The sequence below is a fragment of the Melospiza georgiana genome, chromosome 21 (assembly GCF_028018845.1).
Source record: "Melospiza georgiana isolate bMelGeo1 chromosome 21, bMelGeo1.pri, whole genome shotgun sequence".
NCBI classification, from domain to species: domain Eukaryota; kingdom Metazoa; phylum Chordata; class Aves; order Passeriformes; family Passerellidae; genus Melospiza; species Melospiza georgiana.
The window spans coordinates 9,580,563-9,608,562 of NC_080450.1; the positions used below are offsets into that span (position 1 = coordinate 9,580,563).

Genomic DNA, 28,000 nt, shown 5'->3' on the forward strand with positions numbered 1-28,000 from the left:
GCCAGGGAACAGCCACCCTCAGGAGCAGTGCCCACAGGGACACCATTGATTCCCACCACAAGTCGCCTGTGGAAAGCTGAAGGAAGGTCTGGGGCACAGGGTGGTGTGTGCAGGATACATCCCTGGAGCTCCCACAGGATTGGGACAAACAGGAATGTGTTCTGCATTTAGTTTTGCTGTGGACTGTGCTTGTTAGCACAAACACTGGAACTACAAAAGAGCCCATGGCAATAATGCCTGTGGTACACTCTCTTGCTCTACCCCATCAGACAGTCCATGAAAAGTAGGATAATCCACATCATACACTACGCCTCTCCATCAAAAACCCAAACACTATCTCCTAAACAGAGATAGATGCTGTTGTCAGAGTGGCTGTGATGTTCAGCCTCTTCCTTCACAAGTTCTTCTAAAGCCACAGTTCATATCTGACAGACATCAGGGGGGATTGTCTGGCCTACCTGGGTGGTGCCATCCACCACAATGATCTCCTCCTTGTTCACACCAAAGAAACAGGGCACAGGGATAGTGTTATCACTGATTCTCTCCACTGTGAAGATGGAGTAGCCAAAGAAAGGCAATCTCATCACGTGCTCTAGAAGACAGCAAAAAGTGGCCTGAGGACAGCAGCTTTCAGCCAGCAATTCACTGCACCAGCCTGGGGTGGTCAAAGCTGCCAGTGTTCCCAAGATTTACTACATTAAAAATAATGTTGACAACTTCTGCCTCTCTCCCCAGCTTCTGAGGCTCAATTCTCAGTGGTCTGGCTGGATGTTCTGTCCTTTTCTGACTGGAAAACAGACATGCAGCCAGAATATCAATTAAAACACAGCTTGTACAGAGCTCTGAAAATCCACTGCAGACTCCTACAAGAGATGGAACTTTACCATGATCACCATGCTTGGAAACAAGATCTAATCCACAGTGAGAAGCGGTCAGGGAATTCCACTCTCATTCCAGGCCCCAAGAATTATCAACAAGCTCATGAATTGTCCCAAAAGTGCATTCAGAGCAGCTTCCCGAAGCTGAAACAGCAGAGGAACTGAGGCAGATCTGGATGTCTCCTCACCTATGAACTGGATTTTTGCCTCCTGTGGCTGCAGGGGCTGCCTGGTTCTCAGCAGTGTGGCCACGTGGCTCTGCAGAGCCTTGGGGCTGATGGAGGCCTGCAGGCTCTTGGGAGTGTATTCCTTCAGCTCTTCCCTGTGCCAAAAAACAGATTCTAATTCACCCCCTGCCAGATAAAAGCAAACATTTTCACAGACATGTTTTATGAAAAATAATTTTCTTAGGATTTCTTCTCCTGAGAAGCTGAGAGGCCTCTGGAACAAAATGTAAACATTGATTATCTGCTGCTGTGGAATGCAACAGGTGCATCTGTGATTGGTCTCATGTGGTTGTTTCTGATTAATGGCCAATCACAGTCCAGATGTCTGGACTGTCTCAGTCAGTCACAAGCCTTTGTTATCATTCTTTTTCTATTCTTAGCCAGCCTTCTGATGAAATCCTTTCTTCTATTCTTTTAGTATAGTTTTAACATAATATATATCATAAAACAATAAATCAAGCCTTCTGAAACATGGAGTCAGCTCCTTGTCTCTTCCCTCATCCTCAGACCCCTGTGAACACCATGACAAAACATCAGCCAGGGGATTAAGGGGAAGGAGGGGATGGGGCAACAATTTTCCATTGTATATCTGGGAATGAGGGTGAAGGGTGAGAGGAAGAGCACAACAGGTGATGTCTGCTTTGGGTAAGGTGGAAGGAGCCATCAGAGACAGTGAGACCACCCTTGTCCACAGAGAATTCAGTGCATGGAGAGAAATCCCTCCTTTGTGGAGACAGCAAGAGCTCCTCAGGGCCATTTCCCTGCTGCTGGTGCTTTAAGGGGATCTGATGGAGGCATTACCTCAACTGCAAGTCAAAGTGCACAAGGAAAGGAAGGAGTGGCAGTGAAGTACAGCTTGGAACTGCAGGACTGAAGGTTTCCAGTATCCAGGGACAATTTTGTTCCCTTTGGGCATCTCACTACAGATTTCAGGTGTCCAGGGTTGAAACCTCTGACACTTGTGAGAGAGAACACAGGAGGATTCACCCAAACCATGAGCTCATGCTCTTCCTTCTCAGTGTTACAAATCCATGGCAATCAAATTAAATGACCATGGCACCCTCATGACCCTCTGTGTTTTCCAGAACTGGACATTTCTTAATTATCCAGAGAGGACTTCCAGGTACCTGCCCCTAACCCCTGTGGTGCCTATGGCCACCAGAGAGATCCCCTCTGCCACAGACATACCTGGAGGGAGCAGAGTTCTGCTGCTCCACTTTGGCCCAGTGCTGGAGCATTGCCAAAAGGCCCACCTGCATCTCCATTTCTTTATTCTGGTTCAGCAGGATCCTCCCATTCAGGTAATCCCACAGCACCTGAGGGACAGCACAGCAAAGAGTCCTTTGTTAAAGCTGCCAGAGGGTACAGGCAGGTCTGGGCAATGCCAGGCTGCACAGAGCCACATCCTGCCTTGCTGATAATGCAAAACAAAGGCTCTCTGAGCTCAGGAAGAGCCTGGGGAGCTGCACAATGTGTGGAACAGCAGTGCTCCAGGCTAAGGCCACAGGCACAGAGCCTTCCTGGCATGCATAGCTTCAGTGCTCAGTCACTCCCAGGAACAGCACACAAAGCCTATCAGCCAAAGCCCTCCTGCTTTTCCAGCCCTTTGGGACATTCCTGCTGGCTGGGACACCACCTCTGTCCCTGCTAGGGAGGGTCCTGCTCTTGCTTACCTGTCCATAATGGACATCTGTGTAAACTTGGTTGTCAAAGTGCAGAGGTGTCCTCCAGAGGAGCCTGCGTAAGGTCACAGTGACCAGCATGTCCTCCAGCAGGTAATCATGAAGATACTCCTCCAGTTTTATTGGCCTCACCATTTTACCTGCACGACACAGAGAGAGAGTCATCCATCCCTCTTGGGGGAGAGGCTGGGACTGGAGCCTTCCTGCACACCTCAATTCCCCCCTGCCCACCTCAGTTCCAACCATCAGCCATTCCAAAGGGACACAGAACCCCACACCTCTTTCAGGAACGAGCAACACAGCCCCTGAGAAGGATCAATCTTTAACCCTAATACAGAGGGAAACTGCTGAAGAGGACCCTCCCAGGAGGCAGCAAGGGGGGAGGAACTATTCCAAGCAGGAGCTGTGATGCTCCTTTTTGCAGAGGCTGCTGGAAGAGAAAAGCTCCTTGCTGGTCTCTACTTGCCGAGATTTTTGTCGTCACTCCTGATAGCAAAGAGAACAAAGTCCTGTGTTTCTTGCTGTTCACCTATTCCCATCTGCTCACAGATCTCCTGCAAGAGCTCCTTGGCCACCTGAAGCAAGGAGAGAAGGAAATGAAAACCCTGACCAGGCAAGCCCAAGAGGAGGCAGACACATTCTTCCTTGTCAGATAAGGGATTTCCCTGGTGTGGTGTCGCAGACATCTTTTTATGAAAAATCCTTTCCTTAGGATTTTTTTTTCCTCCTGAGAAGCTGAGAGGCCTCAGGAACAAAATGTAAACAATGATTATCTGCTGCTGTGGAATGCAACAGGTGGATCTTTGATTTGCCATCTTGGATGTTTATAATTAATGGCCAATCACAGCCCAGCTGGCTTGGACAGAGAGTCTGAGACAGCTGCCTTTGTTAACATTCCTTTCTATTCTTGGCTTAACTAGCCTTCTGATGAAATCTTTTCTTCTATTCTTTTAGTATAGTTTTCATGTAGTATATATCATAGGATAATAAATCAATCCTTCTGAAAACATGGAGTCACATCCTCATCTCTTCCCTCATCCTGAGACCCCTGTGAACACGGCCACAGTGTGGCTCAGAGTCCAAACCCCTGAAGGAACTCCCAGCTCAAACTCACAGTGAATGTCCTGATCCTGGTGAGGTACTCCAGGCCTCCAGGCATCAGCACCACCAGCCGGCGCGCGCCGTGTCCCTTCTGCAAGGACAATGTCAGGCAGGCAGACATGCAGGGTCCCATCAGCCCCACGTGTCTGTCCCTCCTTCCCCATCCCTGCTGCCCCAGCTCGCCCACAGCACCTCCCTTTCCCTGCCCACTCCATGGCCTGCACCTCCCAAGCTCCTTCCATGCCCACGCTCCATTTCCTCTCCTGAAACACCCACTCCCCCTGTCACACTGCATGTGGCACCTCCAAAGCCTCTTCCCTGTCCCCCTTTGCCAGCACCCACCCCACCTCTCTGCCCTCCATACCAGCAGTGCCTCCATCTCCACAGGGAAGGGGAGGTGCCGGCGGCCCCCGTACAGGAAGTTTTTGCGCAGGTTGCTCTGGCAGATCTTGGCTATATCTGCAGGAAAAGGAAAAAGCTCCGTGTGCTGAGCCAAACAGAGAACCAAACATGGTGTCCTGTGCTGTTGGGTCATCCTGGATGGGTTGAATTTAACCCCTTGTCTTAGGTTACAAGATGTGCTAGGGGTGTGCATTCTATCCCCATCTGTCAGAGCTGGGGCAGTTCTCTGCTGTCCTTTGGGCAGTTTTTCCTTTATCTCTCCCCCAGCCAACCCTCCCTCCAGGAGATCTCTGCTGTCCATGGCCACCGAGTGTCCCTGCAGGGCTGATCCAATCCCAGCATCCCATGGGGAGATGCTCCGCCCAGGGGAGGAGCCAAGCATTCCTACCTGGATCCAATCTGAGCCTGGCACAGCACAGCAGCCTTTGCCCCCTGCATTGCCAGAGGAGCAGCTTTCTGCTGCCCTGCATGGCCAGAGGGAGCCCAGGCCCATCTGCAGCAGCCCTGGAGCTGCAGAGGAAAACTCCCCCCTTGTGCAGGATCCCTGCTGCAGCAGAGCCACAGCTGGCACTGCAGGAGGGCTGAGCCCCCATGGGATGGGGCTGGGACACCCCCTGACACACAGGGGGCAGGGTATGGTCTGACTCTGGCAGTGGTTTGGTTTCTTTTTTGTACTATTGCATTTGTATTTTTAATTTTCCTGGTAAAGAGCTGCTATTCCTATTCCCATATCTTTTCCTGAGAGCCCCTTAATTTCAAAATTATAATAATTCAGAGGGAGGGAGTTTACATTTTCCATTTCAAGGGAAGCTCCTGCCTTCCTTGGCAGACACCTGTCTTTTCAAACCAAGACACCCATGGTCACTGCTAGGGGAGCAAAGAGACTTGACCTCACTCCCACCCTGCCAGGACACATCCAAACATGACAATGGTGGTTCAGAAGAATGACAGGAGGGGGGATTAGATCTGGAATATTTGCTTTACAGGACACAAACGGTCTTACCATGGTGGGTGGTGGATGGATCACTGCTGGCCAGCTGCAGGAACTTGGTGGCATAGGGCATCAGGATTTTGGAAGGCAGGAAGTACCCAGTGAGCAGATTTAGGAGCAACCAGCCCCGCAGCTCGCTCTCCCTGTGGATCAGAAAGGACTGTGGGCACCTTGGGACAAGACAGTTCCTGCTCTGAGCAGCTCAAAGTGAGCTTGTGCCCTTCTGAACACCTCTGGCAGTTGGCAGAAAAGGAGGGGTCAGCCCTTGGTCAGAGGTTTCTTGTGCTGAGTAAGAGATTGATTCAGTTATTCCAACAGGAAGCAAAGAAAGGGAACAATCAAGGTCACACCACCTCCCAGGGCAGTGTGGGGCCAAGCCAGGCCTTGACTGGTGTTCATCAATTCCCCAAGGCTGGGAGGAGGACATCAGGGCTCTGAGCAGCACCATGAGCAGGAGCCACCAGGAATGATTACTGGTGCCCAGATAGATCAGCAGCCAGAAATATAAGGAAAAATATCCACTAAAGTGAAATTGCCTGACCCTGTGACTGCAAAATCTCCTGAGTGCTCAGCAGGAGCTTCATCAGGAGCAGCTGGGGACAGCCCATCATGAGGGGACAGCCTCCCCCTGGCCCTGGTGTCCCTGCAGCAGATGGTTCCTCTCCAGCTGTGCACACACAGCAGCTGCCAGGGCTGGTACTCACTGCTGAGGGTTGTGGGTGACCTGTTTGATGACCTGGCAGTAGATCTCATCGTGCAAATTCTCCTTCTCCTTGCACAGCTGCATCCAGAGAGGAGAAAACAGCATCAGAGAGGGGATGAGAGCATCAGAGACATCCCCTGTTGCAGACATCTTTTTATGAAAAATCTTTTCTTTGAGATTTTTCCTCCTGAGAAGCTGAGAGGCCTCAGGAACAAAATGTAAACAATTATTATCTGCTGCTGTGGAATGCAACAGGTAGATCTGTAGTTGGTACATGTGGATGTCTATAATTAATGGCCAATCACAGCCCAGCTGGCTCGGGCTCTCTGTCTGAGCCACAAACTTTTGTTATGATTCTTTTCTATTCTTAGCTTAGCTAGCCTTCTAGTGAAACCTTTTCTTCTATTTTTTTAGTATAGTTTTAATGTAATATATATTATAAAATAATAAATCAAGCCCTCTGAAACATGGAGACAGATCCTCGTCTCCTCCCTCAACCTGAGACCCCTGTGAACATGGTAACAATCCCCAGGTCATTTCTGTGCCTTTCCTCTCCCAGCTTCAGAGCTCTGCCAGTTTGGCTTAAAGTTTGGGCTTTGCAGCCTCTCCAGTGCTATTTGGGCTCAAAGGAGCAGAGAGCAGAGGCAGGTTGTGCTCTCACCCAGACAGTGATATCCAGGGAAACCATTTACATGCAAACCCTCCCCACAGTCTGTTTCATCTCCCTTCCTCGTGCAGGAGGTGCCATTATGGCTCTCCCTGCCCTTTTTCTTCCCAGCAAGGTCTTGGCCCTCCACTCCCACTGGTGCATCTGCACTTTCCCCAGGGGAAGTTCACAAACCTGAAGGATTTCATAGATGCACTGGACCTCAGCCTGGTGCTTGTGTTTTGGCTGATCTCCCATGAACCTCATCAGCGCTGCAAGGCAAAGCCTGGCCTTTAGTCTGAGCAGGGGTGGTTCTGCCATGGGGCTGGCAGTGGGCAAGCAAATGTCCTGAACACTTCTCTGCTGTTACAAGGCCTGCACTGGACAAGAGGAGCCAGCCCAAAGCCCAGGCAGAGTGTTCTGGGACACTTGGCACTCCAGGCAAAGTCCCTTTTGCTGGAAGCTTTCAGCAAGCACACAGGGGGTTATGAACTCAGAAATGCCTTGGAATGGGCCCTCCTCACCCAGTTTCCCCTCCCACTGAGCCCCCCAATGTCTGTGTGTGCCCACCCCACTCCCCTCTGCAGTGCTGTGTCCCAGGGAGCTCCTTCCTTACTCTGGAAGTTCTTTGTAGCCAGCTCGTTCAGCTCGCTGTCAGAGTAGCGGAGCAGAGACGCCTGGATTGGGACCTGCAGGGCCAGAACACAGGGTCACACAGGGCTGGGGGTCACACACTTGAGCTGCCAGGACCCCACAGGACACCTAAACTTGTCCAGAGACTGCAGGCAAGGATCTGTTCCTTGTTCATGTGGGACAAAGCCAGAGGCAGGGCTGGAGCTGGGGTCTGGCTGGGCCAGGGGCAGAGGCTGAGCTCACCTTGGTGTGCTTCACCAGCTCAGCCACATTCTTCTTCTCAGCAGATGTCCCCTTCAGGCCCTGCCTAGACAGAGGAGAGGGAACATGTCCAAGAGAGTCCAAGAAACACCCCCAGAAGGAGCCTGAGGTGGGTCAGGCTCCCCAGGCCCTGTTGGGGAAGGAGCTCAGGCTACTCACACAGACTGAGCCTCTCGGAAGTAGGCGGTGGCAAAGTCAATCATGGTGTAGTGGTCACCAGCGGGCACTAACATGGTGCTGGTGGCTTCTGGTGTCAGGCTGAGGACAGAACTCTGCAGGAACACCACCAAACCCACCCTAAAACATCAGCTGAGGAACTCTGCAGTGTGTATTCTCAGCTGCCAGGTCTCGTGTGTGTGTGTGGTGCCTCCCCTCCAACACTGTGATGGATTTGAGTGTCTCATCTGCAAAGACTAAGCCCTCATCATCTTCCCTGTGCCCTCAGAGCTCAGACACTCCCAGAGCCATGGCAGCCCCACTGAATCCAGCCATGTGGCCTGGGTGTCCCTCCCCAAGGGCTGCTCACCTCCCTGCTGGTGTTCCTGCTCTCTGGGGGAGCTCTGGTGCCCTTCCTGTGCTCCCCCCGTCTGTCCATGCTGCTGCTGAGGTAGTCAATGGCAGGAGCCAGCTGCACCAGGCTGGTGGGGAAGAGACCACAGCGGCCACCCGTGGAGCCAAACTGCCACCCTGGAACAGGAACAGAGAAAGGGTCAGCAACCAGGGCAGCTGCCAAGAGAAACGAGCACTGAAGCTCTCTGCTGGCAAAGGAGAGCATCAGACTCACCAGGTTTTCCTGCATTCTAAGGAAACACACACATATATATATATATATAACATATATTCCTATAACTGAGGCAACTGGGTCAAGGCTTGTCTGGCAGAGCTGGAGGCTGATGATGCCAGGCCCCCCTGAATTCCTCTGGTTCTGGCACCGTGGATCCCACAGACCCTTGGACCTGGTCCTGCCAACCCCAACACTCCCCCTCACCTGGCTCCACGCCCTGCATGGGCAGCAGCTCGATGAGGTCGCCCTTGTTGAAGCTGAGCAGGCTCTTGTCATCCACGATGTAGCTGCGCAGAGCCACCACATAGTTGGTGTCCTGGGGAAAGGCCATGGCCAGGTCAGATCTCATCCCAAGGATTGGAGGGCTTGGGTCATGGCACCCCATGGACAATCTCTGTTTTATCAGGGAAACCACCTTCATTCCCTGCTGCCCTCCAGCTGCTGCCTCACCTGCCTCAGCTCCTGCATGAAGAGTTCCACCATGTCCTTGATGCACGGAGCCTTTGGAGAGTGCAGGATGAGCTGCTCTGTCTTCAGGGAGAACTCCAGGGAATTGCTGCCTTTCATCTCCACTGACAGCACCTCTGCAAAGCTGGAACACAAGCCAGCATGCTTGGGATGCAGAACGTGGGTATGGGAGCCCATTCCAAGGAATGGGAATGGAGACATGCCTCAACATTCTCCATTCTCCAGCTGCTCATGGCTTTCACCCTGAGGAGCTCCCTGTGATGGCACACAGAGCTGGTTCACCCCCAGCGCTCACTTGTTGTAAGCAAAGCTCAAGGCAGGAAGGAAAAGGAGAAGCCAGACTTATTAAAACGAGGGTCAGTGAGTCACAGCTGGCCTAGGGTAATCCTAGAGAGCACAGCACAACTCAGAATTTTCAGCTCCTCCATCCAGTTTGCCTCCAACAGCCTGCCAGACACAAACTGTCCTGCAGCAGCAGCCAGGGCCCTTTTGCTCACCAGTAGCTGCGTAGGATCTTGAGGTGCTCAGGATGGTATCCAGCTGCTTTCTCCACCTTCAGCAGCCTCATGCCCCGGTGAGAAACACCCAGGAGCTGCACATCACTTCCCTTCTCACCCTGAAAGGGAAGTACAGCAGAGAGAACTAAAGGCTCCATCCCACCTGCACAGGTGGCACCATGGAAAGGAGGTGCCACGCAAGGGGTGTGAAACCCTGCAGGGTCTGGAAGGTACAGAATCACTGCAGTGTGGCCAGGCAGGGGACAGAGAGAGCGAACTGGAGCCACAGCTAAAGCAAGCCCAGGGTCTGGTGAGAGAATCAAGGCTCACCTGAACTGGGAAAAGGCGGGAGAAATAGTTGGCCCAGTTGTCCCGAGCAGCCACTACAATCCTCTTCTTTATCCCCTCCTCCTGGATGGACTGGGCATTGCTGCCAACTCGGAACTCCGCTGCAGGGTCACAGAACAGTTACTTGTTCAGAAAGACAAAGGTGGCCAAGTCTCCCTCTTCCCAGGGATTCCTTCCCAGCAGTCCCTCTGTGCTCACAGCACAGCAAACTGTGGAAACCCAGGGCATCACAGGGAATATTTCTCTGTCTGGTCTGGGATGCCCTGACCCCTAGGGGAGCACTGATTTTGACCCTCATTCATGAAGAAAGTTTCCTAGACTTCAAGATAAGCTAAAATCCACAAAAGTGTGAAATAGATTATAGAGAGTAGTGTAAGTGTATCACTGGGTGAGAAATTGAGGTTTGGGGATTTTTAATATGCTGTGATTGGAAGCAAGATGGAGGGCACAGGGTGCCATCCTGGGTTTCTTCTTCATGCTTCTTCTTCCTCCTTCTTCATAGGTTTGGGTGGCATTTTGTAATTGGGTGGAGAAGTCCCCATTGCAGCTCTTTGGGATCAGTTATTGGGTTAAAAGGGAAAATAATCTAGGTGTCAGTTCTTAATTGGATAGTTTAGTCTTAAAAGACCTTGTAACAAGAGATTGTTGGCCATTTTGTGCCTTCTAATGAAAAGCTGCCGAACTCACAGTAGTGAGACTGTTTTACTTATAAGAAATAATAAACACCTGAGTCCAAACATGAATTACTGTCTCAAGTGCCTTCAATCCAGACCCAGAAAATCCAACGACTGGTACCCCCACAGCAAACCACATGTAGAGGGGAAAGGACATTTGCACATACCAATCTACTACTGGTTTCTATCCCTTTCTCCATGAAGATCATGTCAGAGATGACAGTTGGAATTTGAAACAAATCAAAATCCTATCCTTGGGCTTCAGTTTCCCCTCCCCACAAAAAAAAAAACCATTTCAGAACTAAGTTTTTCTGGCTCACAGAAATTTCAGGGCCATTTGGAATAAACAAACATTCCTACACTGCACTCTACAAATGTGCCTTCCTGCTGCAGTGACAAACATTTCTCCTCTGCCCTTAGCACTGACTGAAAGGCTTGGAGGCCAGTTTTCCATTCCTGAGCAGGAGCTGGGATGGGCACAGAGGGGAAGGGGTGATGGGGCTGTTAATTACTCAGCAGATCTTTCATCTTGCGCTTCTCCTCCCTGGAGATCCGAAAGCTGGACTCGGAGAAGGTGTCACGGATGATCTGCAGAGCAAGGGAACAGAGAGGCTGCCATTGCAAAGGCCACACCTGGCAGTGTTGTAATGATGGCAGAATGCTGATTAATTTCTCCTGAGGTGTTTTAACCTGTCTCACTCTAGGTAGCAGTTAGAATAATAAGGGAAAAGGAGAACTTGCAGGAAAAGTAAATAAAGGTGTTACAGTAACCATTATCCAAAACAGTGGTATATATTACTTTTGGAATAGCCCTAGACTAGTTCCTCAAAGTCCTAGATTAGTTATTTGTTTACTGAATCCCAGTCTTTAAATAAATACAAGGGGGAAAGTAATGAAAAGTTGCATGAGCAAGGAAGTCTTCCATAAAAATGTAGTAGGTCATTTTGAAAAGTGATGGAATAGTCAATTTACTGAAGCACTGATATTATATATGTGTTTTTCATTAATCTAATGACTAGACATAAAACCTGCTGCCAAAAGTACCCTGGTGGTAAACAGGTAATGTTCATCATTAAGCTGTATCAAGCAATAATAAAAGTTCTTTTATTGTTGTATAGATAGCTGGAGCATCTGAGGCTGCTAAACTGAGTCTCAGAGAGGAGTGAACAGGGACTGGATGGATCTGGGGAAGAGACTTGCACTGCTGGGGATGGAGACGTGCAGGTAACTCATGCAATGTAATTATGGAGTGTTTTGTCCCCAGAGAGACAACTGGCTTTGAGCCACACTCCAGTGCTTACCTGTTCACACAGCAAGTTCAGACAGTAAGGGTGGCTGAAATTTTCTTTGGGGTAAAACACCTGCAAGAGGAGGGCAATAGTGGTGTTACAGATATTGCAGAGGTAGCTCCTGGGGATGTTTTGCAATTCATATGCCCTGCTGCCAGGGAGGAGTGAGTTCATCTCCAGGCACAGGCAGGGAGGAGACACTGTGAATGTAAACAGAAGGACCAGGAGTGAAGAACCAAAACCTGAGTGCTCAGACCAACGGATGAACCCTGGTGAGTTTAGCCCACTCTCCAATACTTGATTTTAAGCACATTTGTACTGTTTTAACAGAAAAGCACCAAGCAACAACAAACTCAGTTCTAGATATCTCAGTGCTCTATAGAGGGAGAAAAAGACAGGTAGAGAAACTGAGACACAAGTGTCAGTAAGGCAGGGCAGGACCAGATTCCCCATGACATGATTCCCTGCCTCCAACTCCTGGATCTGTGATCCCAGAATTATCTTTGTGCTCTGATCTTACGCTGAGTGCCTGTGACCAAATAAACTCATTTTAACCAGAGATGGGACGAGCTTCCCCCAAGCCAATCCTCAGCTGAGGAACTGAACCTCTTTGCGCAGAAAAATTTTCCAGGCAGGGTCGATATAGGAGAAGCTGACGCTGGTGGTGAGCTTGTACAGCTGGGTCTTGATCCCATCATCACCTGCCACTGTCACAGCAGAGTCTGTGTGGGGAGAAAAAGCAGTGAAGATGGGATGTGAGGGTTACAAGGTCCTTTCCACCCACCAAAGACCTGCCAGGAGAAAGGAGACAGTTCCTGACGGAATATTCCTGTCAGGGAATCTCCTGAAGCACAAATCAGTCATTCCCAGAATTTCTGGAAATTACACTTCCACTGTCTAGCCACAAATTCATTGCTAAGAACAGAAACACTCCAGGCATGGGGGGCACTCAGCCTCCCACACGAAACACTGCCCCAGTGCTTGAGGTTGGAGACACAGGTTTCACTTTGTGTCATTATAAACAGGCTGCTAAAGCTTTCAGAGGGACATAAAAGTTCTCCCCTGAGCTTGGAGGCTGCAAGGTTCTGGTTCAGGGCACCCAAAACTAGCACCAGACTCTCCCTCTGCAGATGTGTTACAGACAGGCTCAGTCTGAAGGCAACTGCTCAAAGTTCTCACTTTATGAGGCAGGAATGTCTTAATCTAAGCACTTCAAACTTTCAAAACTTCAGAGTCCATAGACAAATAATGTAATTCCCATACTTCAGCTATTTCTAGATCCCTATTCCAAAGCATGAAGGAATTTTTCAGGCTAATGCAGTAACTTTGATTTACTTTCACAGGACTTCCTAAAGAATATTTTTTTAAGAGAGGAGGAGCTAACAGGGAAATTCTTTTATAGCAGGGAAGTTGCTGCAGGATGGAGTCCTTCAGTAATGTGTTTGACTGACTGTTCCTTGCAGGGTATGAAATGTGATGCTGATGAGAATTTTTAACAGCTCGAAATACCTTGGTACAGGTATCCAATGTATAAAATGAATTCAGGCTCACACTGAAATTCAGACGCAAAACTAAGACTGAATAACACTTCCAAACTACTGCTGATAAGTATTAGGTCTACTTTTTAAAAATGGGCAGCATCCAAACATTCTTTATGTATCCAAGGTCTCCCAGGCTCAGCCTCCCTCTGAGAAACACTCCCTATTCCTCAGCCTGTCTCTAAGGTCCCTCCAGAGGGAAAGGTGAAAGTTCTGGCTTCCCATTGCTCCCTGGTCTAAAGTCCACCCACTAATTGCTTCTTTGCTAATTATGCTGCAGGCAAACAATAAAAGTATTGTGGGCTGGACCTTGATAAAGCTGTAGCCCAGGGACCTTTCTATTTTTAGCTGCATTTTTCAGAAGGGAAGAGTTAAGAGCTGGGTAGTGCCACACTGGTTTCTGGGCCAGGCTGGAACTGTGACATCTCTGATTGCTCACAGATGAGATTGCAGCACTTCCCTGGTGTCACACAGCTCAGTCCCTGGCACGCTGCCTGGTGCCAGGACCTGTGCCAGGACTCTCTGGGCTCATTCCAGCCCCATCCCCTCCCTGCCCTACCAAATCCCACAGGGGTGAAACAAATACTCACCCTTCCCTGGGGGTTCCTGCCTGCCTTGGTCCTCAGGTGTTGCTGGGGGAAGAGGGGGAGCATAAGGGGCCTGGGCAGCTGGGGGGGCACCCTCTGGTTTGAAGATGGATAAGAGGGGCAGCTGCTTTTCCTTGATAGAGCTGGAAGCTGGGCCTGGCTTGGGCTTGACAGGTGGAGGTATTTTCTTCTCCTGTGGCACAGGAGATGGCTGCAAGACAAAAAAACCCCTTTGAGCCATTCTTTCCCTGCATTGCTGGGCTCTGTCCTGACACTGCTGTTCTAAATCATCCTGTGGCAGCAGCCCCTGGAGCAAGATCTGTGTGAACAGCCCACCACTGCCTTTAGATCAACATAAAATCTACAAAGAGATGATCAACCAAACCCAGAGGACCAAGTATTTGAGATCAAAGCCTCCAGTTTGGAAAGGCAAAAAGGATGTTAACAAGCCAAAGCCTTGGTGCCAAATGTGGAGAACATTTGGAGCTTGCTTCCACATCAGCCTTTAGCATCTCACAGTAGGACTTACTGCTCCAGAGCCTTTTCTTCAGGACCTCAGATGACTTTACAGACTGGAACCAGTCTAGGGTGGGCAGGAGCATGGTGTGAGCTCCCAGCTATCTCACAACCCAACCAGAAATGACCTGGCTGCTGCTGCAGCACCAGGGGATCCCAGCCTGCTGGAAATGGGATGGACAGGCTCTCTCTGCTGAGCTCCTGAAGTAACCAGAGAGCAAAGAACTCACTGATCGCTGAGGTGAGGGGTTCATCATTCCCAGCTTGGCCAGAGCCTCATTTTTGGGGTCGTTCTTCTTTATAAATGGCTTGGATACTTTCCTGCAAGGGAACATGGAGCAGCATTATGGGGTTTGGGCACAATGGAGCCCTGGCAGAGCTGAGATAGAGACCCCCCCATGTCCCTCCTGCCCACAGGGGATCCCACACTCTCACCTGCTGGGCTGGATGGGCTGGGGCTCAGGGGCTGGTCTGCTCTGGTACATTTTGATGATGTTCCCGATCTCATGGCTGGGTGCAGGACGCTTCTCAGGGCCTGAAGGCTTCACTACAGGCGGCTCCTTCTTTGGTTTTGGTGTCTCCTTTTTTGGCTTTGGCTCAGGAGGTGGAATAGGGGAAGCAGGAGCTGTTGGGGTGACAGCCTTAATCAATAGTCCAGCAAAGACACAGGAGAAATCCCTTCATCTCTTGACCTTCCCTTTCTTTCCCTCTGATGCTGACTAGCAATGTACATTCCTCTTTCCTCTTCTGTCCAGATGCAGACTCCCAGAAGAGCCAGATCCTTTCCTCCTCTGCCTAAATCCTGGCCTGGTGCTCCTGAAAAGGTCTTCCTTGTCAACCTGCTTGAGTCTCCACTGCCCAACATCTTACCTGGCTCTGGTTTAGGGACAGGCTTCTCTTCTTTCTTCTTCTCCAGCTCCTCTTTTTTCCTCTTCTCCATCTCCTCTCTTTTCTTCTTCTCCATCTCCTCTCTCTTTTCCTCCTCCTCCTCCTCTGTTGGCTGGGGTTTTGCTGGAGGAGTCCAGGTTTTGCTAGGTCTGACTTTCTTCACTCGGATGTGCTGCTCTCCTGCATAGAAAGGGGCACTTGAGCTAATCCAACCCAAACCAAAACCTGGCACTGATGGCACAGTTCCCACTCTTGCCTCAGTCAGCAAAAACCCCTTTTCTAGAGTGAGGGAGAATGTCCCAGTCACACGCCCAGAGATTTCTAGAAAACTGGCCCCACTACAGCTCACAGTCTGAATTGGAGCTAGCTGAACAGGAACCCCAAACTCCTACACACATCACCAGCAGCTCCTGAACAGGAACTCCAAACTCCTACACACATCACCAGCAGCTCCTGAACAGGAACCCCAAACTCCTGCACAAACATCACCAGCAGCTCCTGAACAGGAACCCCAAACGCCTGCACACACATCACCAACAGCTCCTGCAGGGATTAGCTGGATTCCAGACAGGGAGACAAGAACACCTGGGCATGCCAGGAAGGTGTTCTGATGAGTGAAATCCCAGAGTGGCAGACACTCACCCATCTTCTGGAAGTACTCTCTCTTTTGCTGGAAGGTTTCCCGAGGACAATCATCATCCTCACTGCTGGAGAACTCCTCTTCCACGTAGTCATAATCCTGCAGACAGTGCACAGCTGGTTTAGTTAGCACCAGCCAGCAGTAGCTCTGCAGTGCCCTTCAGCTCAGGGGTGATTTTGTCTCAAACTGTTCTGATCTAGAACCTCTCCACATCCAAGAGTGTCCCAGTAGGTCAGTTTCTAACACAAGGAACCCTCAGCCAAGCACAGAGAAGGAGGATTATGTTAGAAGCCCAGCACACCTTTCTGGATGATAAAGATCTCAGAGTAATTAATTCTCCTGTGGAAAATTTCAGCTTAAATGAAATGAATTGGCCAACCCTGCAGCCAAACCTCCACAGAGCAAAAGCCACTGAGGTTTGATCCTTAGAGACTCAGCAAGCAGAGTTTGAAAGGTCTCAGTATCATCAGGAAGCACAAATCTCTGCTCTCCTCTCTGCCAAACCAGGGCCACACAGGAATGGACACAGAGCAAACACCAAACACAAATTCAAACCAAATGCACCACTGCTTTCTCATACCAGCTCTTTGGCCTTAGCTGGTGGCTCTGGAGACCTTGATGGTGCTGCAGCAGCCTGGCTGCTGGGAGGCTTCTTGGGTTTTGGGAGAGTGGCTGGAGCTGAGGCTTGGGCTGGGCTGGAGACTCTTGGCCTGGAGTTCTCAAGGGACTTCTGCTGCTTTTGCAGCTCCTGCTGTTGCTGCTGCTGGGAAATGGTCATGGCTTGAAGGGTCATCTGCTGGGCCTGGGGAAGGAATTGCAATGTCCATGAGTTCTAGGCAGCACAAACCCAGCCATCAGTCACAGCCTGTCCTGTTTTTTCGCTGTTAATCAATCCCAAAGCATCCACATAGTGCACAGCAAATTTCCCAGTGTGTGGTCAAGGCAAGGCCAGGGAGTCTTCTCCCACCTGGCCAAGGATGCAGAGCTCCTAACACCCCCCAAAGGCTCAGCTGCCAGCCTGGGGCTGCCCTGCACTCACAGGGCTTTGCACAGAAAGCAGAACACTGCAGGCCTGCATCTGTAGCAAATCCCAGCTTAACACCCATGGGAATTAGAGCTGAATCTCCTCAGGCCTGCTCCTGTCTCTGCTCCTCACTCGCTGATGGTGCCTCAGGGTCCTCACGGACACAAAGGGGGCAAAAAGGGTTCCCAGTTTTGCAGCCTTAAATAATGCCCACTTTATAGTGGGGATTAAAACAGAGTTCACCCCAGCACGTGAGCCCAGAGTGACACAGGACAGGCCCAAAGAGGAGAGCTGGGCTCTCCAGGCACAAACACCAAGGTGTGGCTCTTCCCCAGTCCCTGGGGCCCTTCACTCACCATGAGCATGGCCTGCTGGTTGATAAAGGCTTGCTGCTGTGCTGCCAGCTGGCTGGGATCCACAGCTGGAACCACGGGCTGGGGCATCACCATGGCTGTGGAAGATAACACACACATCTTCAAAATCCTACAGTGAACATTCCCCACATTCACCTGACACTGAAATGCACAGGTGTCACTGACAGCCCCCTTCCATCCCCTCCCCTGTGCAGTTACAGAAACTCTGCTATTACCTGGCATAGGTGCAACCCCACCAACCCCTGGCATCATGGGCATGGCTGCTGGCATCCCCATCATGGAGGGCATGGGCTGGTAAACTGGTGTTTGGGTCATTCCAGAGAAGCCTAGAGGCAAAAGAACAAGTGCACTGTGCTTTGGAGAATCCCAAATGAGAATATCCTGAGCAACCCCAGAGAGCACTTCTGGTGCTGTGCACATGCACCAACCACAGCAGGACACAGCAACACTCAGGTGGAAAAAGGAAACCTAAGAAAAATGTTGGCCTGCCAGATTTTAAACAGCAGTATCCAGACTCTCTTTCTGCAGCCTAGCTTTGGACACCACCATTCTTCATGATTAAGCTTATAAATAATTCCTGCCTGTGTATGATTACAGAGGCTTTCTCTTGAGGACTGGGCAAAGATCTCTGGGGCTGGGACTGCCACATTGGTGCCTTTGCAGTGGGTGGCAAGGCTGGATGAACATTGTGTGTCATGGGGAGGAGCTGTGGGGAGAAAGGAATTCCTCTGCTCCCAGCAGTCAGGTCCCATATGGGGTCACAAACAAACCCCACTGAGTGTGAAGCCAGCAGAGCAAGGGGTGGGGGGTTAGACTCTGCTGAGAGGAGTCAGCACCCAGCACAAATCTACTGGATCATTATGTCCTCACCAGTGAGAATGGGATGATCATCATACACCTCCCTCATCTAAAAAGCCAGGTAAGTGACAAGCTGGCCTCAGGCCAGTGATCTGTAACAGGGCTTGTCATGCCCCAGAGCCTCTCCAATAGCCAGGAGTAGTTCCTGTCTCAGGAATGACTGAACTGGACATTCCTCACCTTTCTGAGACTGCTGGGTGTGTTCCTACCCCTGCAGATTCAGATTTGTCAGTGTCATTAATATATTGGTGTTTGACTCCACCCTGCTGCAAATGCCAGAGTCTCAGCTCCACAGAAATGAGGAAAAGCAAAGAAACCAAACACACAGACCAAAACCACTTCAGGGTTCAGACTTACTAACCCAAAGAATAGCTACAGATGACAGGAAGTTCTGCAAGGAAGTAATAAAAAAGATTAAAACCACTCCTGATAAAGGCACCAACTGCTCTGTGAAAGCATGGGCTGAATAGAAGGTGAATACATGACTTACAAATATTAGTCTAGGGAAGAGGTGGCCTGGGTCAGAAACAAGATACCTGCTGCCTTGACCCCAAGGCCAGCTCAGAAGAGACATTACAAGCACAACAAAGCAGCTCCCTTATCTGACACCTCTGCAAGGCATCTGTCTCACCTGGGAGAAGGAGGGCAGCCTGTGCTAAAGCCCAGTGCTCTGCCTGAACCAGCTGAACATGCAATAATTAGCATTTAAGGGGCTCCCTGACTGGTGCTCACTGAAGGTGATGTAGTCCCAGGTGTCCCCATGGCCTTACAGACCTGTAGAAGGAAAGATTCCTCTCTGTGTGGGGCCAATCTTCCCACCTCCTTTCATGCGTCTGGTGAGATTCTCACTGTTCTCCATATCCTGCATCAAAATAAACCCAAAACAGTTATCTGAGCCCAGAGGGACAGACTTCCCAGAGGGAAAGACATTCAAATGTGTGTCTGAGCTGAGCAGGGGCAGTGAATAGGCAGGAAAACCTTGAAGGAGTCACAGGGACAGGAGAGCTGCAGAGAGAAGGCAGGAGGGAACATCAGGGCACTTACAGATGCTCTGGAGCTCTGATGCAGCACAGGGCTGAAGAGATCATCCACATAGTGATCCAAGCCCACAGGGACCCTCAGGTCATCTCTAAACCTTGGATCTGGGAGCAGAGAGAAGTCTGGTGACAAGGCAGGTAAGAAAGCTTCCCCTGCCTCCAGGCCCTATTAGTCATGGCTCAGAGTGGAGTCTACAACAAGAAGAATCACCTGACTCCCCCTCTGCCCTGATGCCCTGGCTGGGGCCCACCTGGCCCTTCCCAGTGTCAGCCACAGTGCTGGGCTGAAGCTCACCTGGATGGAGACCAACAAGCTCTGGAGGGAGGCTGGGTGGGGGGAAGGCAGGGGCCTGGATACCTGGGGCAGGAGGGATCCTGTTGAAGAGGAAAACGAGATGAGAACCAGAGTGCTGGAAGATGGGTGGCAGGGCCATGGGTGGTGGGGCATGAGGAATGGGTGGCTCACATGTCCAGGTCAGGGGGCTGCAGGATGCTCCTGTCCCTTTCTGGGGTGATGGGGTACTCAGTGGGGGCCCCGGAGGAGCTGATGAAGTTGCTGGTGTCCTCCATCTCTCCAATGAGGTCCAGCACAAAGTCACAGCCCAGCAGGTCCTGCCACGTGTTGCCAGTGAACATGGAGACAGACCACCCTCGAGTGTTCTTGTCACAGCCCCTGGGAAGGGAAAGGTGTCCAGGCAGGCAGGGGAAAGGGAGAGGAAGGAAAACATTACATTCAATTTCTTCTTGCCTTGTCTATCCTGGCTTAAATCCTTTAGATTTAGGTTGTGAATCAACTATTAAGTGCTCAGGGTTAGAAGACATCTAGAATAATTCAAGATTTGTCCTTTTTATCAATTCTTTTTTTCTCTGAAGCTGCTGTCAGAGATCACACCAGTGATCTGTTCCTGAAGAAGCCCATTGTGTATGGTTGAGGTTTATGTTAAGGGTGAAGAAGGGAGCACAGGCTGGAGTGGGCAAGAATTGAGTATTCTACATTTAACCATATAAATCCCAGCCTGCAGACCAAAGCAGGCTGAGCCTTAAAGCTGGTGACAGCCTCTCACACCCCCAGACCTGCTCCCATCCTCTGGCAGTACCTTGCACTCAGGATCCAGGCTGCATACTGCTCCCCAGTCGTCCAGGACTCCACCTCAGCTGAGAACTTCTCCTCTGGCACAGAGAGCAAAGTCAGTGCCCAGAGCCTCCCTGGCAGGACCCAAAGCAGCACCCACATTCAATGGGACACAAGCCCAGCTGGAAAGTCTCACACACTCCTGGGCAGGGCCACAGGAGGCCTGAAAGCTCATGGAAGGCTCCACATGGACACATTCACCACATTCACATCCAAAATATCAACATGTTTGATGGCACAGGTTGGCATTTCCAACCTGACAGGTGAAAACCCTTGCAGTGTCCTGGTTTGCTTGGGGATCACTCCACTCACAAGGAGCCAGAGTAGGGATGTTCTGTGTTCAAGTCATAGAGCTGCTGGTTGCTCAAGAGGCAACTTCAGGTAATATTTGAGAAGGGCAGAAAGTCCCTGTAACAAAATCCTGCTGCGTGGGCTGTAATGGACAGCAACCCTGGAGAGATGAATAACCCTCTGTTGAGCAGGGCCCAAACCCATGACAATCTCATCCCTCAGCCTGAGAAACAGGTCCCACCAGGCCTAGACTTTGCAAGTTTTGGATCTAAATTCAGATGCTTGTTTCCCCCATGGCTGTACCAGCAAACAGTGTTCTGACCCACTTCACTTAGTTGAGGGAATTATTCCCCAATGCTGATTTCTGTGCTGGAAAAGACCTTAGAGACTGAAAGAGAGCAGGAGGGCAGAAGGGTGAGTTACCATTAAAGGTGTGAACATCCAGCACCATCTTCCCTCTCCTCTGGTTTGCTGTCCACTCCAGCTGGGTGGGAGGGTAGGCCCGGGCGGGCGCAGGCCCTGTCCCTGTGCACTGGGCCGCCCTCAGCAACTTGCGCTGGCACACGGCGCTGTAGCCCTCCATGCCATAGTCTGACACAAACCTAGGAGAAGGAACTGCATGTGGCACTGCTCACCCCTCCCAACCCCTCTGTGAGCCTGCCTTGGCCTTTTCTCCTCTTACTTCAGCAGAGGTTTCTGCAGTGCAGGTGAGGGGCTGAAGCAGCTGAGCAGAGTGGCCATCAGGAGCCAGCCCCGCCGGCTGCGCTCCGCGTCCGGGTTCCTCCAGCTCTGGGCAACCACCTGGCTGAAGATTTCATCACGCAGAGCAGCGTCCCTCAAACCTCTGCCAGCAATGAAGTTGCCCAGCAGGACCTCCTGCCAGCCATGGAGGCTCTGGTCACCGATGAAGCGCAAAATCTGGAAGGATCCAGGGCAAGAGAGAGAGAACTGGAGCTGTAACCCCCTGTCCCAAACTCTGGTGCAAGAGTTGGAGACATCAGGAGCTGCTGTGGCCAACAATCAGACTGAGGCCTTGTAGGAGCGTTGAGGGGTATGATGGTGGGGATGGATGGAGATGAGAGATCTCTGCAGCCAGGGCTGGAACTTGGGGTTCATTGCAAAGGGCCTGGGTGCAGGGCCCTGCTGGGAGCTGCCAGCCACAGCTCAGAGCAGGCCCAAAGAGGAAGAGAGAGAAGGCAAGAACATGGTAAAGAGAGAATGAGAGAGTAAAAGAGAGGATCAGAGGGCAAGGTTCCTGTTACAATACAATAAATCCTCGTTTGGTTGTGGAATTTGGGGTTTATTGCAAAGGGCCTGGGTGCAGGGCCCTGCTGGGAGCTGCCAGCCACAGCTCAGAGCAGGCCCAAGAGAAGAAAGGGGGAGAGAGGAGGAGAGGGTGAGAGAGTAAAAGTGTAAGAGAGTAAAAGGGGTAAGAGAGTGAGGTTCTCGTTACAATACAATAAATCTTCTGTGTTGAATATTCTGATTCTCACTAACCAATCTAGCACAAGGTAAAATCCTGTAGCATTTACATACAGCCTATAAGAATCATTACATTACCATACTGTGTTACATTTTAAACCCTAAAAACTCCTCTTTGGGCCCCTTCTGCCAAGCTGGCAGGGTCTGCTCTGACCCTTGGGCCTGTCTGCAAGCAGAGGGTGTTGTTTCATCTAAAGGGGATCACCTTCAGCACAGCCACACCATTGTTTTGCCATTGTTCAGTAACTAAGGGATCTCAAAGCTTGCTTTCATTTCAGTCTTGCTTATAGTTTCTATATTCTCAAAATCTTTTGCCAGACAATCATATTTATAAGGCTTTCCTGTTTCATCTTCCCCAACAGGGCCTGTCCTCAAGTTTTTGTGCACCACCAAAGTGTTGAGCAATTTGGGAGGCAACATTTATAAAGACTGGATCCTGACTAAAAGTCAGGGTGACTTCAGTCTCTTCTGAGGTATGACTCAGAATTTGGTCTAGGGCAAAATATTTCCCCTTGGGCAGGGCTCAGGCACACAAGTAAATTACCATAGGATATTTGCTACTGAGCCCACTGAGTGTTCAAAGCCTTTGGTACAATTAATATTATACCAAGTACTATGAGATGTGGTGTCTCAACACAGTCACTGAGGTGATTCAGCTTCTTGGCTATGCATATCAACATCTTCAATGCTTTTTTAGTTTGTATTTCTCACCCTTAGGTACAGAATGGTTTCTTTCATCCTCTACACTTCAATATGTCACAAATTAATTTTTTTTCTAAAATCAACAGCTTTGGAAAGAACATTTAAGCATAACAACACTTCTAAAAACACTTAATGATATCAAGTGTGTCAGAGATTCCCTGCGAAAAACAGGGGATGGTGGTTGTTTAGTTCTCATGGAATTCTTTGCAGCAAATCCCTACTTCATTAGCAAGTTTTGATCTTTGGAAAAATAAGTTTTCTGCTTAAACACAATCCTATTCACAAGATTTTATTGAAGCTTATGCTCTTCTATAATTGGGATCACAAGGACAAAACAAGAGACTCTTTTTAGGTATTAAGTTTCTTAATGGGCTTATTTTAATTCCATGTAATTCCCAAAAAGATGACCAGATTTACTTAGAAAGTATCTGGAGTTTCATTCTATTTTCAACCATTTTAAAGAAGACATATAAAGAAATAGATGTTTCATATCCACAGAGATGAAATAGCACCATCCCCTTCACACAAACACTACAGTGAGGGTGTGGTTCCAGGTGTACTTTTCCTGATGACAAAGTCCCTGCCCTTTTCCAGCCTTTCAACAACAGTTCCCTGTCCCCTGTTGGGTACTGACACATCTATGAGCCCGAGGTGCAATTGAGATGTTTGCTATAAACCACATCATGGAAAATATCTGGGTTAAATGAAACATTTTTATGACTGACAGACCAGTAAGTGGTTGAGACAGACTTCCCTTATCATTGCTACTGAGTCTGGAATATTGGGATGTTAAAGTTTAGCAGTCCTATTCCTATATGTCCTGCCAAATTCTGAGGCTCCATCACCAGGCAATTCACTTTGATCCCAGTAGTCTGTGCCTGGTCTGTGCCTCCCCAAAACCACAGCAACCTTAAGGGGCTGTGTGTGATCTCTGTCAGGATGCTCCAGGGCCTACAAGGAGCAATTTATTCTGCTTTTCCAGCCCTCCATGTATTGTAAGAACAGTATCCACCACCAGCAACTTGATGTATAAAGGCATCAAAACCTTGTCTGTTCCCACCTGCTCCCAGCAAGGTCAAGAACAACATCTCTTACCAGTTTGTTTATCTCAAGTGCACTCTCCTGGTGTTCAGCATCCAGGTGGGTTAAGGGGTGCTGCAGAGGCTGACCAGGGACAGGGAAATCTGGCTTCTACAATGAAACAAAATAAAGGTAGAAATATTTGCTCCTGGTGCTGCTAAAACCAGTGTGTCTGCCCACAGGGGAGGCAGCGAAAAGAGGTAAAGAGTTCCCACCTGGAAGTGTGATTTGATGAAGGAGGAGAAGGGATGGCTGTTGATGGTGGGTGGGAGGGAAAGGTCATCCTTGACCTTGACTTCTGGGGGCTGTGTCTCAGTTATCTGGTTGGCCTGTGCTTGGTGTCGGCCTGCAAGGGAAGGAGGTCTGGTGGGGTGGCAGGACACCAACAATTCACAGAGCAGCTCCTGCTGACCTGCACCTTGCCCTGCTGAGCCCCTGACCCAGCCCTGGCTGCAGGGACACCCTCAGACCCCCAGCAGGCACAGCCTCACCTCCCTGAGAGCAGAAGGACTCAGATTTTACAGCTCTGATCGTTCAGACTATTCTCCCCAGGCAACACCTGGAGATTCAAGGCTGCACTGCAGCATTTAAGGCAGGAAATGCTGAGCTCATACAGATACTGCTGACAACTGCCCCGTCCCCAGGAAATGAGAGGTCTTTGTAATGAGGGATTTCTCAGGGATAAGAGAGGAGCAAACATCACTAAATGAAGGCATTTCTCAGTGCAGCACAGCTCCTGTGCATTCTTCTCCCTCCAGCTGTGTCCCTGATGCTCTCCAATCCTCCTCATTTACATCCCATCAGCTTTCATTTCCAGCAGTCTCACTGTTCCCTGAGCCCCTCTGGCTTATATTGCTCACTAGACCAGCTGATAGTCCCTGCAGGGCTCTGCCATGAAATGTGAGCTATTTGGGAATCCAGCACAGTCTGCTCCAATTCACCAGACTCTTCTGCCTGATTGTGTCCCTCACTGTCCCCCACAGAAGGCCAGAGGCATAGCTGGCTTTGGCTTTGACACCACACAGACACAGAGAGGCAAATCCTGCCTCAACCTATTTGCAGCTTAAATATTCACATTGTACAGAGAGCTACAGAGGAAACACAACTGCACAAAACTTAATGCTCAGGGTCAGATCAACAGCTTGTGAAATTATTGCACTTATTTTGGTGATTTGAAATCCAATTGGTGCATTCCTAAATTAATAAATTAACACATACTCAATTTATTACATTGTTACATCCTTAAGTTATTATATTGTTATGTCCTTGGACTGATAAATTGTTATATCTCAAATTATTACATTGTTCCACAGTCAAGCTGTTACCCTATTTCTCCTTCCTTCTATTTTAAACTTTGTTTAAATAATTTTTAATGAAATTAAATTTTTTAAAATAATTTTTAATGAAACCTAAAAATATTTCTTTGAAGTTGTCAAAACTGTTGTTTTCTTCCCCTTCAACTTCCTTAAAGATTTTAGAGTAGGTAAAAGATGGGTTTAAGTTTTTCCACCCCAGATACCCATCTCTGCCAGAGATCTGGGTTCATTAAGCAGTTTGCTGTCACATAACTTTGACCAAAGAGTTTTGCATCATCCCTGCTATCAGTTCTACCAGCCCAGTTCAAAAGAAGAGCTGAAAAGTTAACAAAGATACTGATTTTCAAGCTGGTGTTCTGCCCCCCGGCCCAAGTTGCTTTTCCTCCCTACCTTGTCAGGAAACAACATCCAAGGTACCATTTGCCTTTATCATATTTACACTGCAATGATAACGAATCAAAACCAGTCCAGTGACAGGCAGCAGGGAGAACAAAGACACACTTTGATATAAACAAGGAAATACTCAGTGAAACAGTGCAGGAAAGGGAGGGAAGGAGGAGGATTTCTCACCTTCAACAAAGTGCAGGAGGGCTGCGAGCTCTGCAGGGATCTCCAGCAGCCCCACGTCCTGGAGACAGAAACAAATCAGTCAGAAACAAATCAGAGAAAAAAAAAACACATAAAAGCCTGAGCTGAGACTGGGTGAAACTGCCTTGGAGAAGCTGCCAGGACAGGGATGGAGCATCTGAGCCAAAGCAGTGACTTCTGCATCCACAACATTCAGAGCCATTGCAGACAGGGGGGTATTGCATGAACACAGCTTGTGACATGGGTCAGCTCAGGAGGGAAAGGGGAGCAATTCCCAAATAAAGTATCAACTGCCACAAGGGGAAGGACAGGAAAGTTGGATTTCTTTGACTCATCCCTCATTCCTATCAAGTGTGGAACATTGCACTGAAAAAATTGCACCTGAAGGGTAAAGGCCATTTCCTCCTGCCCTTTCCTGACAGTTTTCTTTTGATTTTTCTGTATCCAAAGGTGCTACAGCATAAAGTGAGACCTGATTCTGATCTTTGATATATGTTGGAGGTTCCTAGGAAAGCTCAGATCTGTATCTGGGTAATCCAGAGGAGAATCTGGCCAATGAGTTTTGATTTTTCACTGGTTTACACCTTGCACTGCTGCAGGGTAGGAAGCAGGTGGGCCAATACAACACAGTGTCAGCATCACTGCATGTAGAGTCAGCTCAGGGCATTTCAGACAGAACTACTCAGATTAAGGCACTATAAAACCAAGCTAAGGTCCCAAAACCTGAGTTTTTTGGGGTTTTTTGTTTCTTGTTTTTTGGGGATTTTTTTAAGATCCGCATAGTACAGCCTCTTGTCAGCAGCACATTATTCTGACACCTCTCTCCACTTAAAGACACATTCACAGCATTTTTGATCAGTTTGGTTTTGCTCATAAGATACTTGACTTCAAGTCTGGCTTTTGAACGGTGTATTCAGGAAGAGGACTGTGAAATTCCACAGTTCTGGATCCACACCTGAGGAAGGTGGATGAGCACCCAGGGCTAATTTTTCTTGTTCTTACTGACAGATCTATACAGAATTGTGGATAATATCAATTCAGATTCCCTTGATACAGACACTGCAGCAAATGTGTGTCCAGTCAACACACATCAATAATGGCATTAGTTAGAAGTGTTGATACAGGCTAAAAGTGTTGGGAAGCATTTAATACATCCCTTCCTCTACATCAGCTTCTGTTAATACATTTACGCAGAAATGTCTCATTCCCAGCCCTCACAACAGAAGATGATTGCCAAAAATAATCTTCCCTCCACCTCTGCAGAGCAGGTCAGTGCTGTGAGCAAACACAGAGCTTGGGCTCAGGACTGGCTGAGCCCAGAGCATGGGAAACACTGAACTAATGAGATATTTCTGTATTAGAAGGCCCTTGGCACCATCTAACCTGCATTCTGTACCAGGTTCCAGACATGTGTGTGCCCTCTCTAGATGTTCTGCAGTTCCCCAGCAAACCTGGCCTGAGGAGGCACAAGGGAGGGAGAACACCTGGAGAACCTTATTGTTTTGATCTCAGACCCTCCCAGACCATTTGACAACTCACCATTCCTTGGCTGGGACTATTTCCTGTGTCAGCACAGGCCAGGGAGCTCCTTCTTTGTTTCCTTTCCTCTAAATCCTGCTGTTAGGAGATGAAAAGGGGATAGAGGGTGGGAAGATATGTGTATGAAGTGAATTCCAGCTGTTCTGGGGGCAGATGCTGAGGATGGCCAGGAGATGGTGTCCTGCTCCAGCAGATAGAATGACAGAACATCTACAGAGCCTTCCTGGGACTCCAACACAGTGTATTGAGAAGGGGCTGCCCAGGCAGAGACCTGAGCTTTGCTGGAACACCTCCTGCCCCTCCTGGCACAATCCAGCAGCAAGAGCCTGCAGCACCTGCCCAGCATCCTGCCACACCTTCCCTTGCTGGGCATCTGATGTGGCTCAGGACAAAAGCTCCCAGCAGCTGCCAGAAATATTCACCCACCTCCTTCAGCACCAGAGCACCTGATAACAACCTGAACAGGACTGATGAACTTGTCCATGGAGAGGAAATCCTTTAGAAAGGTGGGAGGGATGCCAAAAGCTAAACTCCCTCACAGCTCTGCCCTTCCCCATCCATTCTCTCGCTCCCCAGCCTCATCACTCACCTGAGATGGGGAAGGAGGGTCTCTGGCTCCTTCTCTGCCTCTCTCCTGCCTGTCAGTGGTGCAGAGCACTGTGACTACATGGGAGCTTATGAGGGCTGGGCTGAGAAAGACAGTGACAAGCTAAAGTCCAAAGGGCAGGGCTGTGGGGTGGGGGAAAGGAGGAACTTTGCAGCAGGTGAACTTTGAGACCTTTGCTGCTGCTACTGCATGTACAGAGACCTCAGCAAACAAACAC

General features: G+C 49.5%; 1 protein-coding gene across 1 annotated transcript in view; it reads right to left on the reverse strand.

Annotated features, from left to right (window-relative positions):
* Window positions 1-28,000, reverse strand: part of MYO15B (myosin XVB) — a 46,386-nt gene that overhangs the window by 703 nt on the left and 17,683 nt on the right. Inside the window, exons 24-62 of the mRNA XM_058039094.1 lie at window positions 25,620-25,677; window positions 23,949-24,079; window positions 23,749-23,844; window positions 21,152-21,387; window positions 20,893-21,071; window positions 20,144-20,216; window positions 19,513-19,719; window positions 19,342-19,421; window positions 19,054-19,151; window positions 18,784-18,871; window positions 17,367-17,477; window positions 17,134-17,228; window positions 16,334-16,555; window positions 15,756-15,852; window positions 15,187-15,293; window positions 14,661-14,866; window positions 14,456-14,546; window positions 13,713-13,920; window positions 12,191-12,306; window positions 11,597-11,656; window positions 10,808-10,883; window positions 9,604-9,722; window positions 9,274-9,392; window positions 8,759-8,900; window positions 8,513-8,624; window positions 8,051-8,211; window positions 7,684-7,796; window positions 7,507-7,570; window positions 7,247-7,319; window positions 6,826-6,902; window positions 5,986-6,062; window positions 5,294-5,424; window positions 4,253-4,347; window positions 3,902-3,979; window positions 3,254-3,362; window positions 2,779-2,927; window positions 2,294-2,421; window positions 1,067-1,200; window positions 459-592 (exon numbers count right to left, since the gene is read on the reverse strand). Of these exons, the coding sequence (XP_057895077.1) occupies window positions 459-592; window positions 1,067-1,200; window positions 2,294-2,421; window positions 2,779-2,927; window positions 3,254-3,362; window positions 3,902-3,979; window positions 4,253-4,347; window positions 5,294-5,424; window positions 5,986-6,062; window positions 6,826-6,902; window positions 7,247-7,319; window positions 7,507-7,570; window positions 7,684-7,796; window positions 8,051-8,211; window positions 8,513-8,624; window positions 8,759-8,900; window positions 9,274-9,392; window positions 9,604-9,722; window positions 10,808-10,883; window positions 11,597-11,656; window positions 12,191-12,306; window positions 13,713-13,920; window positions 14,456-14,546; window positions 14,661-14,866; window positions 15,187-15,293; window positions 15,756-15,852; window positions 16,334-16,555; window positions 17,134-17,228; window positions 17,367-17,477; window positions 18,784-18,871; window positions 19,054-19,151; window positions 19,342-19,421; window positions 19,513-19,719; window positions 20,144-20,216; window positions 20,893-21,071; window positions 21,152-21,387; window positions 23,749-23,844; window positions 23,949-24,079; window positions 25,620-25,677 (4,650 nt within the window). The remainder of the gene's footprint in view (window positions 1-458; window positions 593-1,066; window positions 1,201-2,293; window positions 2,422-2,778; window positions 2,928-3,253; window positions 3,363-3,901; window positions 3,980-4,252; window positions 4,348-5,293; window positions 5,425-5,985; window positions 6,063-6,825; window positions 6,903-7,246; window positions 7,320-7,506; window positions 7,571-7,683; window positions 7,797-8,050; window positions 8,212-8,512; window positions 8,625-8,758; window positions 8,901-9,273; window positions 9,393-9,603; window positions 9,723-10,807; window positions 10,884-11,596; window positions 11,657-12,190; window positions 12,307-13,712; window positions 13,921-14,455; window positions 14,547-14,660; window positions 14,867-15,186; window positions 15,294-15,755; window positions 15,853-16,333; window positions 16,556-17,133; window positions 17,229-17,366; window positions 17,478-18,783; window positions 18,872-19,053; window positions 19,152-19,341; window positions 19,422-19,512; window positions 19,720-20,143; window positions 20,217-20,892; window positions 21,072-21,151; window positions 21,388-23,748; window positions 23,845-23,948; window positions 24,080-25,619; window positions 25,678-28,000) is intronic.